General features: G+C 34.8%; 1 protein-coding gene across 7 annotated transcripts in view; it reads right to left on the bottom strand.

The window, feature by feature from the left end:
• Positions 1-16,826, bottom strand: part of LOC149409601 (rho guanine nucleotide exchange factor 12-like) — a 268,488-nt gene that overhangs the window by 67,657 nt on the left and 184,005 nt on the right. For 5 of the 7 annotated variants that reach the window (XM_089649575.1, XM_089649577.1, XM_089649573.1 and 2 more), the window contains exon 3: positions 1,056-2,237. The exons of the other annotated variants lie outside the window; for them this stretch is intronic. In XM_089649575.1, coding sequence (XP_089505701.1) covers positions 1,056-2,237 — 1,182 coding nt within the window. The remainder of the gene's footprint in view (positions 1-1,055; positions 2,238-16,826) is intronic. 7 annotated transcript variants of the gene reach the window in all.

Below are 16,826 nucleotides of genomic sequence, written 5' to 3'. Positions count from 1 at the left end.
GTGAAAATGTTGAATAAACTTTCAACAAATTTCAGAAGAAAACACCCCCACCAAAGTTGGTTTTTACTGGGAGACCATATCGATCCAATCTTAAAACCAATTTCAAAACTGCAGATAAATCAAAATGAATTGTACATTGGTTAAACAAAGACATAAATCACGTTAATTAATACGTTTCAGGTGAAATAGGTTGTTGGTTCAACAGTAACCCAGTGTTCGTTAAACAGGTCTAATTGGATGGGAAATTTACACAGGAATTCGATAGATGTGGTACATAAACTGTAAACAGTGTACATTTGATACAGTGTACAGTGGGATATTAACCAAGAGATTATATTTCCAATAGCCAAATTATGGTATTTGAACAGTGGTTGTGTCAACTAACGAAAAGGTAATGATTTGTGGACCACGGTAGAAGGTATTTAAAAAAAATATATTAACTCCACATAGGAGTCTGGGGTTTCCTTCAGGTCCTATATTGTCATCATGTGTGAAGGGTCTATTCGGATAAAATAATTATAAAACCTGGTCTTGAATATACCCATATTTATGGAAGGAGGAAACAAAAAGCCGGCAAATCATTCTAGCGGACCCGCTAAGCATTAGAACGAGTAATATTCTCAAGTAGAAAATGTCAACCGTGTACAATAATTGTTAGATGCGCGTTTGAGATGTCTGCCGGCTGTATACCGATACAGAGAATCAATGACGCCAGTTCTTCGAAGCAACTTCCATTGAAATACCGGCATTCTAATGATTTTTAAATCGGTCCATCATGATAGGGGAATCTTCTAAACAGTTGCCCATTTTTGACTCAATAGTTACTATGGAAACTAGAAAAGCGTGGTTGCCAAACTCAACAGTTAAGCGTAGTTGCAATTTTACAGGGTCAAAAATGTAGCATTTTCTGATACAAAGAATTAAAAAAACATCGGAACAAGAAGTAAGAATTCATTTCCAATGACACGATAAAAGATTAATGGTTCAAGAAAACTAATCGTTTTCATAGTAGGAGATAAATATCGATTGAAAAACATGGTTAAATAAATATTTACCTTTGAACGAACTGCCAAAAAGCCAGTGGGAATGTTTCTGGGGAACATTTGCTTGTCTGACGAGAACTGGCGGAGCCGAGTTGGTGACAGGTGCTCTTGGTGGTAAAGGAGGGGCCTCATCAGCTGAGTTCCTTTTCTTTGTTCGTCTTCTCCCTCCGTTGGTTCTCTTCAAAGAACTGCCGATGGTGCGTCGTCCTCTCAAAGACCTAAGCCCTATCTTTAGTTCATCAGGTTGGGGCAATTCGTCTGGTTCATCGACAATAGCCGATTTAGCATCGTAGTAGATATCTTCGTCATGACTAGAGTTTGACTTGCTTTCTTCTTCTGATTCTTTATCAAGCTTCTTTAGGTAGTTAACTCTTGGATCGTGGACTATGTTTGTGTGTATTCTTTCATGCTCTAAGAGCAGTTCAGTAGCAAGAATAGCATGATCCAAAGAAGTATTTGATATTTCTGTTGATGATCCCATGATTGCGAGAGGTTTTTTCTTGCTTCTGATGAAATTGAAAGCAGAAACTGAGCTAGCTTTTGCGATCTTCTTCACAGTGTTTTTTTGGGCATTGATCATGTTAACTGCGCTGATTTTGCGTGGTTTGGAGTCGTCCTTGCTTTCTTTGTAACTTTTTTTCTTTTGGCTCTTTTTGGAGTTGGGTTCGCACTCCTCCAATACCTCGAAATCGTCAGTCTCTCCGACCGACGCGTCGTAAAGGATCAAGGTCACCATATCATTACTTTTACGCTTTTCAGACTTGTCGGTTTCTTTATCGTGATGTTTGTCTACGATAGAATGATGGTCTTTATCCTTTTTGTGGTGTGTATCGAAAATATGATGGTGGTCTTTGTCTTTCTTCTGCAAATCCCCTAAATGTTCTTTCTCTTTCTTCTTGATAAGTTCTTTCTTCTTGTTGGAATGTTCTTCTAGTTCTCTCTTAGCTGCTTCTATCCACTCATCTCCCAAAGACTTGACCAATTCCAGCGTGCTGGACATTGACATAGTCTTCCGATGCTTTGTTTTATTTTTCTTCTTTTCAGGAACGCACTCTGAATCTGTCAGTACAATAGCAACAGATTGTAATTCTTTGGAAGTGAAGTCATCTTGCTTATCTCCTACGTTATCATCTGTTTCTTGTATAACTATTTCTGGAATGGCTGCTTCTGTTTTATATTGTTCTTGCACTGTATCTAATTATTTAAAAAAAAAAAACTCGTAAGAAAAGCGGAAATTTCGGTGTAAGAAATCACCACAAATTACTCATAATACGGTTTGGTCTTATAGAAGGAAGAATAAAAATACATTTTTGTAATTAAAAGCATTAATTTAACTAACAAATCCAACCAAGATAAATTATTTCACGAACTTAAACTACCAGGAGAACATGCTTATTCTACATAACATGCGCATGTTTTAGTTTTATAGACCGATGCGAACACATGTTTGGTATACAGCTCGCAAATCTCATTGATGTGAGGGGATATGGGTACTATTAAAGCGAAGATTTACAAAATATCGCGGGCCAGCGAGCGAACCAACGGCTGCCATAAAGAAATAGCCCGGAGCGCAGAATCGGGAAGAGTGACATTTGGACATAAGCCAAATGCACCGTATCAAGGTTAACCAACCGAAAGATCTTTCAACCGAATATTAGGAACAAGACATTGAGAGACACGGAAAGCATTGCATTAGAAAACAGCATACGAGCCCTTCTGAAATCACGTATAAGCAAACAATCGTGGGGTCATGAAACAATTTGGCATCCGAATTGTGGAATCTATGGACGTCTTATGTAAACAAATCATTTGATACTTATGCTGAACAATTAGAGATAATGACTAATCACGAGTCGCATTAAATTGACGCCAAAACATGACAGCGTGTAACAAAACGGATACCGGGAATAGATCGGCAAAGTCTTCGGACTGGGGTGCTTTACTTCCGGAGAATGTCATCTTTGTTCATGCATTTTGGAGGGTATATTGTAGGAGGAAAAAACGAGTCGTAAAATCGAAGCATTTTCATGCAGCAAATGGCAACGGTGCACACATGTTGGGCACGCGTTCGGCGGGTCTCCCGACTTTGCACAGGTGTTGAAAGGATCAATAAAGCTAGTTCTGAAGCACGTTCATTCAAAACAATAGTGCAAACACAACATTCTTTCGTTAAATAAGGGGGACATATCGAACCGATGAAACCAAACTTGAACAGAGAAAGTATGAATACTTTTTTCGAATCCACTTATCCAAAATTGCTCGGCAAGAGAGTTGGGTCGCAAATTCCCTGCGCTAATATTAATAAAATGTGCTAAAATTCTACAGCGCCATAAAACTTCGTTTTTTTAAATATCCCCCCTAGTGCGATCTCAATCAAAGCAGACAAACATTGGACTATTTTGATAATGGCTAAAAGTCATTCTTGAAATCTAGCAACATCATCTTAGATACAAAACTAAACAAAACAGGTTGATTATCTGACAGCTGGTCAAAAAACACCTTGGACCGCGAAAAACAGGATGAGAACGTCAAAATTTTAAAGATTCTTCGCATTTTTGCGGTTTGCGTAACCCCAGCTATGAAGGAAATTCTGTGGTGAATCATAACATTGAGATATGAAATCGTTTGGCATGGGTTTAATACAAGTTACTGGAAAATTTATAATCATGATTATGTCTTCTTAGATTTCCACCGGTGTTCGATTCGATAAGTTCTGGTTAGCCGATGCTTAGCGAGAAATAATTCATACTATAAATCTCAATCGTTCTGATTAAGAAAACGTTAAAGCAATCCGACTCAAAGCTTTTCTAAAACAAAATCTATGTTTTTTTACATAACGTCGTTGAAAATTTTTGAAAACATCGTTCCTATGAGAATTGTTGTTTGTAAATTAATTTGCCTCCCGACCAAGAGATATCGGATCTGTTATATTTAATGGGAGTTTCAGACGATGCTTTTTGTCATTCAGTTTCCACTTACTAAATAATTAACCACTACGCCGTTTGTCCGCAGGGGTAGGCAGAGAGGACGGACTACCAAACAACTCGTTCTTGGCACACACTCCTTGCCTCATTCACATTTAAACATCGTCTCATACATACTCTTCTATTATTCTGACTCTTGACATGGCCCTACTCAAGTATCTGATTCACTTGATAGTGCTATGGCTTCCTCGGGTGTCCCCTACATCTCATACAATTCACATTTGCGACATATATTCTCCTTATACTCCTTTCTTAGCTCATTCGCTTTACATTCCCAAAACATCTAAGCGTCCCTTTCATTCTTGGAGGATCTCCACATTTCTCACAAGATCATACATGGTTTTACCACACATACGCCTCAGGGATCTAATTTCTACAGCATAAAATGGGTTAATATGATAATTAATAAGGAGTTGACCTCAAGGTCAGCGTCCAGATTACTCCAACCGCATGCTAATTAAGACACCAAAGCCATTGTCGCTCTATCATAATAAAAGTCCCAAGTGTTTTGTTATGCCGGAGATTTATTGTATCACAGGTTTTGTGAAAAAACCTATTAGTTTAATTTTAGGAAAATTCCATACAACCTTCATCTCAGAGAGTCAATTTTACCTATAAGTCGATAGCTGGCATATCCCCTTCATTTCATGCCGTGAATAATATAATTTGTGGTGTATTATCTTAATCCCACCCACGGCAACATGTGCGATTTCTCAGGAGCAATTGCGGAATTTAACGTGATAATATGATGTTCCTTAACGACTGTTTACCTGACCGTGCATGTTTTCCAAATTCATTTTTCAACAATGCAAGGTCGAAAATGTGGCTTTCGTTATGTACGTTGGACACGAAATTTTAAACTTTAATTATTTACTTAACTGATAAACAACCATTAGAGTACGGTTAATCAGTTGTGTAAAATTTAAAACACGTAAGGGGGTAACAGGAGACCTATCACGACCATATCGATAACTAAGCATTTTCGACAAGATAAACTTTTTGCCGACATTGATTATAATATGTCTTATTGACGATCTATACATTAATTAATGAAAAAAATGCCCTACGATGGCAACACTGAAGCATTTTATCTATTGCGAAAACGTCAAAATTATGCGATTTTTATTACACAATTGATTTTATTGATAATTAAAAATTAAAATCAATTGTGCAAATGATTTTATTTTTCAATAAAATCTGTTACATAATTGATTTTGTTCTGTATTTTTTAATAATCAATAAAATCATTTTTTATTAGACAATTGATTTTATCGATAATTAAAAAATACAGAACAGTCTGAATTCTTGACAAATCAGTTAGAATTATGAAAAAAAGCACGATTAAAATTATTTTCTCTTAAATAATATATTAAAGATATTATTTAAGAGAAATTGTTCGTTTTCATCGCACAATCAAATCTACTTTTGAAAATAACTCTTAAGGCAATGCACTACGTCATGTAATATTTTAAATCGAGCCGCTATCAATAACACCCCTTATGTAGATGGCGATAAGGTTTAAATTCCCGCTTAACACCATCCGCCTGTTTTGATTTATGCAAGAAAAAAACATGGCCAAAAAGTGCCTTTTATTTTATTTTGTGTATGTTTTGTTTAATTTTTTTCCGTTCATTTTATAAATAACTTAATTTGCAACATTATACAATAAAATCATAACCGAAAATGGGTTCATAAGTAGGAGATTTTGAACTTTAAAGCAGTTTTCATAGGCCTTATACATTATTTTTTTCTGGGCTTATAAAAAGACTTATCTAAAAAATACTCGATTATTTCAAAGGCCATGATGTATTTATTCTACTCGCAGTATTTAATCAAAGCATCTGAAACATTTCTAGGACAACCAAATTTTCAAACCAAAAACACGTGATTTTGCATTAATACGTAGTGCATCGCCTTAAATTAAAAGCAAATTACAGTATATTGGAGGTAGAGTTAAGCAGGTCGCACAGACAATCGAACTTAGCATTTTTTTCCAAAACTAGTTAATCTAAAATTCTTTGTTTCGAACAAGGACAATATGATATAAGATAACGATTGGAAAATAATTTTTTGATTATGATTTGTAATAAATTTGATAGTACATGTGTATTCTATCGAGTAAAGACAATAAAGATACCAACCAAACAAAATCGACCAAATTCCGAGCAAGGTCGATTTGATTTACTGATTCAAAATTGACGTTTTGATCAATATTTGTTTAAAATTTGATACTAACGGGAAGAATTTGTATATTTAAGACGTTTTTTATGAAGTTACAGGTAACAAATACTTAAACACTACAGACAAATGACCCAGTTCTGAACAAGGACGATATAATAAAATGATTGAAAATTTTTGAGGTTTTGATAAATATTTTCATTAAATTTGATACAAATGTACATCAAGAATGATTACCAACCTTGTTTCCATTGTCAAACCGTGAAATTTCAAACGGTTATTATTGTTCATGTATATCTAAAAACGATTGACGTAACCTTAGTTAGTGAAATTTTTCAACCTACAATTTTCACTAACGCCATACGTAATGTACATTGTACAAATGTACACCAGCATCGCATAGGAAAGGTTGACGTAAGCTTCAGTAAGTGCAATTTTTAGCTAGGCATAACCTACACTTTTGCTACAATTTTCACTACCATCATAACTCTAAATGTATACCAACACAACAACGTAAGAGTAAGATTGAAATAAGCTTAGTAAGTGAAATTTTTAACTGGTCTCAACCTACATTTTTGCTACAATTTCCACTAACATGCGTCTAAATGTACATTGTACAAATGTACACCAGCACCGCAAGGGAAAGGTTGACGTAAGCTTAGTAAGTGAAATTATTAACTAGTCTCAACCTACATTTTTGCTACAATTTCCACTAACATGCGTCTAAATGTACATTTTACAAATGTACACCAGCACCGCAAGGGAAAGGTTGACGTAAGCTTAGTAAGTGAAATTATTAACTAGGCTCAACCTACATTTTTGCTACAATTTTCACTAACATCATAAATCTATAAATGTACACTGTACAATTGTACATCAGCATCGCGAGGAAAAGGTTGAAAAATACATATAAATAAAACATTGGAATTACAATGTATAAAAATTCATTACATTCTAATTAATAGATTTTCATGAATCACCCCTAAAATTTCGCGTTATGAGCGTAAAACAGATTATGTCTAAAACGATTGACATAAAAATAACCCACTTTATTACGAAACACAGTTTGAAACTCAGCCACCAACCAAACAACACAATTTGCGTGATAAAATTTCGTATCAAATACAAAATTAATCCACTTCGTTTCACTTCACCACATTAATTATAATCTTATAAACAAAGTAAATCTATTAAAACTTAATAAAGCGTTAATATTTTTGAATAATGTTTAATATGTTGTATACAAGATTGTATGATTTAAGTCAAGTCGAAAACGTTTAGATGAAATTTCAAATTCCAACGTTCGCACTCTTTTGATATCCGAGGTACACTGACTTCTGATGGTTTTACACTCACTCAGAGGTTGGTTGGTTTATTTAGACGTTCGGTTGGATATACACCAACCACTGAAGATATACACCGATAGAAGTGCATTGCGGGCGTTTCCGCTTGCCTAAAGAAAGCTCAATTTAACATTTCTTACTTTTAGTGATATTGAAAAAAATAAATTCTTTTCGGACAGATAATCATTTTCATAGGAATTCATAAGTTAGGAGGAGTCGAAAAGTTCCTAAAATAACTGCAGATATCACATTTCTGTATTGTCTTATCAAACAAAAAGTTATGGATTATACTGTCAATGAATTGGTGCACACGTCAAAAGGTCATTGACGTGCAACAAAAATAAAGTCGGAGACAGAACCTATCCCTGTAGGACGCCAGCATTCATTTATTGAATATGAGGAAGAGGTGAAACCATCAATAGCAACAGTGTGAATCGATCTCTCTTCTTCAAAAAGTTGACAATCCAGGTAAAAAAGGATGCGGGGAGTCCGTAAGAAGGCAGTTTACAGTCCTGGGTGCCAAACCTGGCTGAAAATATCAAGTGGAAACGTTGGAGGCTCAAGATGCGTCATATAATATCTAGTACAGATAAAATAGGGTTTGATATATGACAAAATTCGTGCATTCATGAAACTTTGGTCATCCATTCAAAATAGGTCGAGTGAGGTATCGTTTAATATGTTTTCATTCGCGCTGAATTGAAAACGATTCTCAAATCGATGGAATCAATATTTGGTAAGATGAGACAGGGGTTTAGTAGAGAAACCATAGACATATGAATATTAGTAGACCTGCCCTAAGTGATTAAAAGCGTATTATCCCCACTCCCCATACCGGTTCCATTGGAGCCGGCTGGGCTCGCGTATGGCCTCAAGTGAAATTTGAAAACGTGACGTCATCATTCTTGTGCGAACTATGGTCGAGGCATCATCGGTTCATTTTACGAAATAACACGGCAAAATGTTGACTTGTACTATGAAAACTTGTAAAAATAGATGTGAAAAAGAGAATAAACCCAATTGTCGTATTACATTCCATATATAAGCATTATTTTACTTTATTTTAAGCATATTCACATCGTATAATATGAATCAGTTGTTACTATCACATCGAGAAACGTCTGGACGCGAAACACAAAGCTGGTTGGTTGCTGGGAAGTAAATTATGAACATTTATAAAAGTGTCTTAACTAAATACTTAAACGAAATATCCGACTCTGAAAATAGAACCGAATTTTTTTGCCGAATTTGGACTTCGCAAATTTGTTCATAACGTGGCGAGTAATTTGCGCTCCCATGTAAAAATGTCTATTCATTCAAAAGCAGATTTTACTTTTAAGAAGTAAATGGTGATATTATAATGCGAGATGCCTATTTACTGTCAGATTGATTTATTGACGAATCACAGTCAGCCTTACGCCCTTCGTTCTTCAACAGTTGATTTTACCCCTCGCCATTATCTTCTCGTCTATTAATTCCTATGTCTGTGAGAGAAACGTTAACAGTAAAGAAACCCAGTATAGGTGTTCCGTAACTTTGTTTTGGGTGGACTCCGACTGAAGCCGTAATGACGGTCGTTAATAATTTTGTTTTTCTCGACATAATTTATTTTATTGATACATGATTTAGAGAGTTCATGTGGTTTTTTGTGATATTTCACCATCCATGCTAGGGATGACGCTGTGTTATGGCGGGTGAATTTTACAGTTTGCGGACATAGAATCTATACATTACTATAATATAAAAAAGAGAAATAAGAAAAATGATGTATACCTAGTTTGGGTTGCAAGAAGAGGATGAAGAAGTTATAGAATTATAAAAAGAAGAAAAAATTGAGAAATTATTAGTAAATAGATCACACTAATTAATTATGTACATACTATACTAACGGGCGGTCCGTTTGATAGATTCCCCAATCTTAACAAACGGACTGCAATCTTTAGAGCACAGGCGTCAGGTAGGTATGCTGTCCTTGTTCTATCGGTATTACAATGGAAGATGCTCTGAGGAACTAGCGTCATTGATCCCTTCGGCACCGGTGCGTAGTCGGGATACATACACGCCAAACGCGCGCCCAACATTTGTACACAGTTGACACTTGTCACATGAGAACGGGTCGCTTCTACGATTCGTTCTTAAGTTCAACAGCTCGGCTGTGGAACGAACTGCCGGCCTCTGTGTTTTCTCCCTCCTACAACATGGGACTCTTCAAGACCCATGTTCACTCCTTCCTCTCCACAAAAAGACCCTCCACACAGCATCCTCAAAGATGACATAGGCCCTGAGGGAAATTATTTTCTTCAGGGCCTCCTGTGTGGAAGATATATAAAAAAAAAAATGCCGCTAAGTTAGGGAATAAGGATTTATTATGTTTTGTCTAAAAGGTGATTAAATTGATAGAGTAGAATGAATGAGTATTGTAGTTGTAATGTATTCCGTGTGTAAGGATCCATTTCGTTATTTGTTTCTAAGGAATGGGGTTGACTCACGGTTTTTAGGTTTTCAGGGATAAGGTTAAAGATTTTAGGAGCTAGGAAGGAAAATTGTCTTTGAGCTGACGTGGTATGTAGTGAAGGTACTTTGTAGTGGCCGTTGGTTATCGTACTGGTGGTGTAGTTGTGTTGTCAAAGAGAGTTTTGTTTTTATGTTTGAACAGGAAATGTATTAGCGAAAATTTTAAGTGGAGTTGTATAATAGATATATATTTAATAGATCACATGTTCCATCACCTTGGACAGAGCAGATGTGATTGGTAATTGGAAGATTTTAATTTCAACCTACACACCAAAAGCATAACTTTACTATAATTGCATAGCCGCTTTGATAGGCAGTGCAGTTTGGTCGTAGCCATTTGTATTAAACACGGGATCACACTTCTAGGGGTTACTTGACCATTGGATATCAGGCGGCCTGGGTGGCTCACAGGAAGCGGACTTTGCGGAATTATGGTCAAGTTCTCGAAAGCAAAGCTGGCCGAAGAGTCACGCTTCGATTGCGGTCTGCGCCGGAGGATGCTATGACGTATCGAGGCGATAATAGGAACATATCTGTGTAAATATTTAGTCAACGGTTATTACGTATAATTATTATTTTAATGATGTTAACTAAGTTTAATACCATCACGCCATTTTGCAGCAGGTCAGCAGGCTTGCTTCATTACATAGTATACTTTCCAACTAGACTCAGAGGTTCCCAAAGTGGTCTATATGGACCCCCAGGGGTCGATATCGGCATGCTGGGAGTCTATGTCGGCGAGAAAAAAATTTGGGGGTCCACGAGATTCAAATGGGGGTACATACGAGCGGACCCCCATTTAGCTCAAGTCAACATTTAGGAGTTCAGTAAATGACACAATAGACCTAACACAAATATAATAGACTGAGAAATTATTTATTTGATATTTGTATTTTCATATTTCGTAAAGTTGTTAATTGAGGTATATAAATAGAGACTACGTTCCTTTTCTCATCAGAATTAATATATTCAAGCAAAACATTGCTCATTGGAAGCCGCGAATTTTCAAACGTCCAGGGTAATAATGACGTTCAACATTTAAATGCACTTCACACAGACTTCAAAACTAAGTTTGAGGACATTTTGACTATGGAAATGCAACGTTGCAGAATCGGATATCATGTGACAAGAAGAACTGATCCCCGTTTAAATAAATAAATTCCCCTTGCTAATCCTGCTTCATTTTCATTTGGTATAATACCTCATAAGGGTGCCCCTGTCTGCACAATGTAAAGACAGATTAACTATATCGCCACCAGGTTGTTGGTGATTATCAAATGGGACGTTAATAGTTTTAGGAAAATTCAATATTCGGCAGGCAGGGGGTCTACGGAAATAAAAAAATTGGCAAGTGGTCTACGGGGCAAAAAAGTTTGGGAACCTCTGAACTAGACTTAGGGCCTGTTGCTTGACCGACCATAAACTGTTACCTACATTTGATATTGCGAACATTTATTTGAATTTTACTTTTGTTTTCGGTAATGAATGCAAATTTTGGAAGAGGAAATTAACCCACTTCACGACATCCGATCTAGCTGTAACTCGCCAGATAGACTTGTTGTCGATTACAATGCATTAGTAGTAGGAGATCGAGCTGCTATCAATAAAAACCCTTACGTAGATGGCGATAAGGTTTAAATTCCCGCTTAACACCATCCGACTGTTTTGATATATGCAAGAAAAAAAACATGGCCAAAAAGTGCCTTTTATTTTATTTTGTGGATGTTCAGGCACAAATATTTAAATGTTTTCTCAATCATTTTATAAATAACTTAATTTGCCACATTATACAATAAAACCATAACCGAAAATGGGTTCGTAAATAGGAGATTTTGTACTTTAAAGCAGTTTTCATAGGCCATTATTTTTTTCTGGGCTTATAAAAAGACTTATCTAAAAAATACTCGATTATTTCAAAGGCCAAGATGTATTCTACTCGCAGTATTTAATTAAAGCATCTGAAACATTTCTAGGCGACAAAATTTTCAAACCAAAAACACATGATTTTGCATTACTACGTAGTGCATCGCCTTAATATACCAAATAAATGCCGGTCCTACCCGATCGGCATTTGGTGAGGTTAGTAGAGTTGTCGAATCCAATTCCTGGGTAGGGAGGTTCAATCCTCAGTGAAATATTTTTTAAGTTTTAAAGACCTTTTAAAATAGATAAATAAAAATAAAATATGTTTTTTACTGGTTGATTATTTAATATTTTTACACATTTAAAGAGTTTTTGTAAACCGACAGTTTTTGGTCTGTCAGCGTTTGGTTATTTTTTTATGAACCAACATAAATTTTCATAAAATTGCTGTAAGCATCTGTTGCTAAACATTCTGCGAATTGCAACATACAAATGCATTGCTCGCATAAAGCAAATATTATAATTCGATCAACGTAAGGTACCAATACATCGTCCCTTTCTAAGTAAAAAAAAAAACAACAAGCAGATGTACACAAGACACATAGACATATGAATATTAGTAGACCTGCCCTAAGTGATTAAAAGCGTATTATCCCCAATCCCCATACCGGTTCCATTGGAGCCGGCTGGGCTCGCGTATGGCCTCAAGTGAAATTTGAAAACGTGACGTCATCATTCTTGTGCGAACTATGGTCGAGGCATCATCGGTTCATTTTACGAAATAACACGGCAAAATGTTGACTTGTGATATGAAAACTTGTAAAAATAGATATGAAAAAGAGAATAAACCCAATTGTCGTATTACATTCCATAAGTAAGCATTATTTTACCTTATTTTAAGCTTATTCACACCGTATTATATGGATCAGTTTTTCAACTAAATACTCTGAAACTAACTACGACTCTGCAAACAGAAGAAATTTACTTTGCCGAATTTGGACTTCGCAAATTAGTTCATAACGTGGCGAGTAATTTGCGCTCCCATGTAAAAATGTCTATTTATTCAAAAGCAGATTTTACTTTTAAGAACTAAATGGTGATATTATAATGCGAGATGCCTATTTACTGTCAGATTGATTTATTGACGAATCACAGTCAGCTTAACCCCCTTCGTTCTTCAACAGTTGATTTTACCCCTCGCCATTATCTTCTCGTCTATTAATTCCTATGTCTGTGACAAGACAGCTTGCGGTTTCTTAGTGACGTTTGGCACGGACATCAGTGAATCCTAAGTTTGATTTGTTTGGGGCAACTCTAATTGACTGAGCATCTTTCTATGAAATGCGAAAATGACCATGTTTTTGAGGATTGGAACAAAGTGGTGCAACACGGCATAACACCCCAAAAACAAACAACAAAAATGCTTTTGGCCGTGAAAATCTAAAAACTTACCAAAGTGGTGCCAGTCTAAAAAAATCTTGCATGAATATTATAATGAGTAAACATTTTAACCTGAGCAGTATACGGCAATCTTTACCGTATAGCTATACCAGCGCTGCAGCGGCGCATAAGGGAATCTTTATAAGTATGACTGATTATGTATCTCAATCAAAACCACAAATACAACTATGTGTTATTTATTTAAGAAATATTTCTTCAGAAATTACGTGGTAATTTTTGTCTGTCATAATAACGTTACGTGCAATATTTATGTTTATAAAAACGCTCACTCGTGGTCATTAGTTGGTCAGAAAATAACACTTTGCAAAAGTAATACCTAATAATGTTTATTTTTCGCCTGTGATCTCATACTAATCCCGTGACACGTTGAGGTGTCACTGTGTCATGAGTTTAAAAAAAGTTATTTTATAATTCCCGTAAAATATTTGATTTCACAGACTAATTTCGATTGTCTGTGATGCGAAATATTTCCGCGTAATGAATTCAAAATTGTTTTGAAAATTTCAAAATTGGAACTGATGATTTTGCGAATTCAGACATACAGTACAGCGATACAGTAGGTACCTATTATTTCACCATATTTTGTAAATATAATTACGTAATGATTCTACATTTTAAATGTGTATTTATTTTGTAAAATTTTAAAGTTTATTTTCGCTTGGAAATTTTCTAAATTGAAACCGGTAGTTGTGTAATTTCAGATAAGCGATAATAGTACCTACCTGCTATCGGAAAATCATTTATTTTTAATTTATTTAATTCAAAATAAAAATAAATTAAATGTGTATTTCTTTTGCTAAGTTCACATTTACTTCGAAATTTTTGATTTAAAGTAGATACTTTACCAATAAATAGACAAGTTATAAATAGATACTTTAAGAAAATAAATAGACAAGATATAAAGTAGATACTTTACCAATAAATATACACGATATGAAGTAGATACTTTACCGATGAATAGACAAGATATAAAGTAGATACTTTACCAATAAATATACACGATATGAAGTAGATACTTTAAGAAAATAAATAGACAAGATATAAAGTAGATACTTTACCAATAAATATACATGATATGAAGTAGATACTTTACCAATGAATAGACAAGATACAAAGTAGATACTTTACCAATAAATATACACGATATGAAGTAGATACTTTACCAATGAATAGACAAGATATAAAGTAGATACTTTACCAATAAATATACACGATATGAAGTAGATACTTTACCAATGAATAGACAAGATATAAAGTAGATACTTTACCAATAAATATACACGATATGAAGTAGATACTTTACCAATGAATAGACAAGATATAAAGTAGATACTTTACCAATAAATATACACGATATGAAGTAGATACTTTACCAATGAATAGACAAGATATAAAGAAGATACTTTACCAATAAATAGACAAGATATAAATAAGATACTTTACCAATAAATAGACAAGATATAAAGAAGATAATTTACCAATAAATAGACAAGATATAAAGTACCAATAAATAGAAAATTTAAAAAAAAATCAGATTTGAAATATGTGTTTTAGTTTAAATTTTTGGGGTGTAATTTTAAAAGTTTACTAACGGTGTCAACATAATAAATTATATTATGAAGAAAACTGAAATGTTTGTTTTTAAAATATTTAATAAATACTTTCCGCTTAGTAATTATAATATCGCGTGATTTTTCACGAGTCTGCACTAGTACTTGTAACAATGTTGGAATGTTCATTTTCGTTAGTGATCTCATACCAATCCCGTGACACTCTGAGAGGTCTTTGTGTCATTATTTCAAAAAGAGTTATCGTAAAATTCCTGTAAAAGATTTTATAAAGAGAATAACTACTATTATCATTCATAGTGGAAATTACAAACTTGATCGTGTCTGAGAAATGCCACAAAAGAGGTTAAATTGTACAGTTATATTATTTCTATTTTTAAACTGTTTTAAAGAGGTGAAATTTCATTGTAATTTTAGTATGATTAAATGCTATTTAAATATAGTAATTACAGGAAAAAGGACTCGTAACAAAGATGGAAAGTCTTACTTAAAAAGATTACCTAATACGCCGCTACAGCGATAGTATAGCCTTAAGGGGAAGAGGGCCGTATACTACTGCTCGGGTTAAATTTTTTACTCATAATAATACTGTTTACTGTTGTATGCTGATGATGCGGTGCCGATTGCTAACAGTATGTAGGTACAGTCTCTCGTGTTTAGGATGAACGAAGTATGTATGAAAAATGAGTTAATGATGAATGTAAGTAAGTCTAAGGTAATGGTGTGTGAGAGAGAGAGAGTACGAAAACAGTGTGCAATATAGTTGTGAATGAGGAATACTTGGAGCAGGTGGATGAGTTTGTGTATTTAGGAAGTATGTTTACGAGACATGCTGACAGAGATATTTAAAGAATGTTAAATTCAGGTAACTCCATTAATGGAGGAATGAACGCAGTTGGCGCTAGCAAAAAATTGTAAAAGAAGCGAAATAAGCAGTCCACAATGGAGTGCTGGTACCTACCCTGATGTACGGAAGTGAGGCATGGAACTGGCAGAGAAAGGATGAAAGTAGACTGAATGCTGTAGAAGTGAGATCCCTGAGGCGTATGTGTGGTAAAACCATGTATGATCGTGTGTGAAATGTGGAAAGAGTGCTAGGCTGATGTAAAGCGTATTGAGTAAGATTAAGAAAAAGACGCTAAGATGGTTTGGGCATGTAGATCGAATGAGGCAAATGCGAAAGGTAGCAGAAGTCGGGGACGCCCGAGGAAGACATGGCACGATCAAGTGAATCAGATACTTGAGTCGGGCCATGTCAAGAGTCAGAATAATAGAAGAGTATGTATGAGACGACGCATGAAACAAAAGAGGGATGCCACAGCTCTACTGCCTCCAGGGGCAAAAAAAACACACATTTCAAAGGAATAACGAGAATCAATTATTTCCGTAAAAATATAAAAAAATATTTTACAAGAATAACTAAAAATTTCCGCGTACATTTTAACGAGAGCCATAAAAATAACTCTCTTCAAAGAAAAAAGGTTAATCAATTAATAATTTTCACCTTAACTTCATCAATTAAACTTTTTTCATCATCTACGTCACAAATTCAAGCCAAAATAAAATTTCTCTGAAATTAGCTTCAGTTCATTTTTATTATTCGATATTCTACTAACGTCATATCAATAGATTTCAAAATTTCCGCACAGGCAAATTTTTCATTGAGGTAATTTTTCTCGTCTGTTATGACTACAATATAAATTCTTGGAAAAAAAGCTAAAATAATTATAATTTGCTATTAATGTAATGAAAACTATTATTCCTAGATTTTGTGGTATCACAGGAAGATACTTGTTTCTGTTTAAATGAAATGTATATCGTAGTTAGTACGGAAGCATTAGGGATTTGAAGAAATGGTTTGTTTTAGAGGTG

This window comes from Hesperophylax consimilis, chromosome 30 (genome assembly GCF_061612785.1).
Source record: "Hesperophylax consimilis isolate HC1 chromosome 30, BYU_Hcon_1.0, whole genome shotgun sequence".
In the NCBI taxonomy this organism is placed as follows: Eukaryota; Metazoa; Arthropoda; class Insecta; order Trichoptera; family Limnephilidae; genus Hesperophylax; species Hesperophylax consimilis.
Note: the sequence above shows the minus strand (reverse complement) of the source record. Positions and strands in the feature narration are given on the sequence as shown.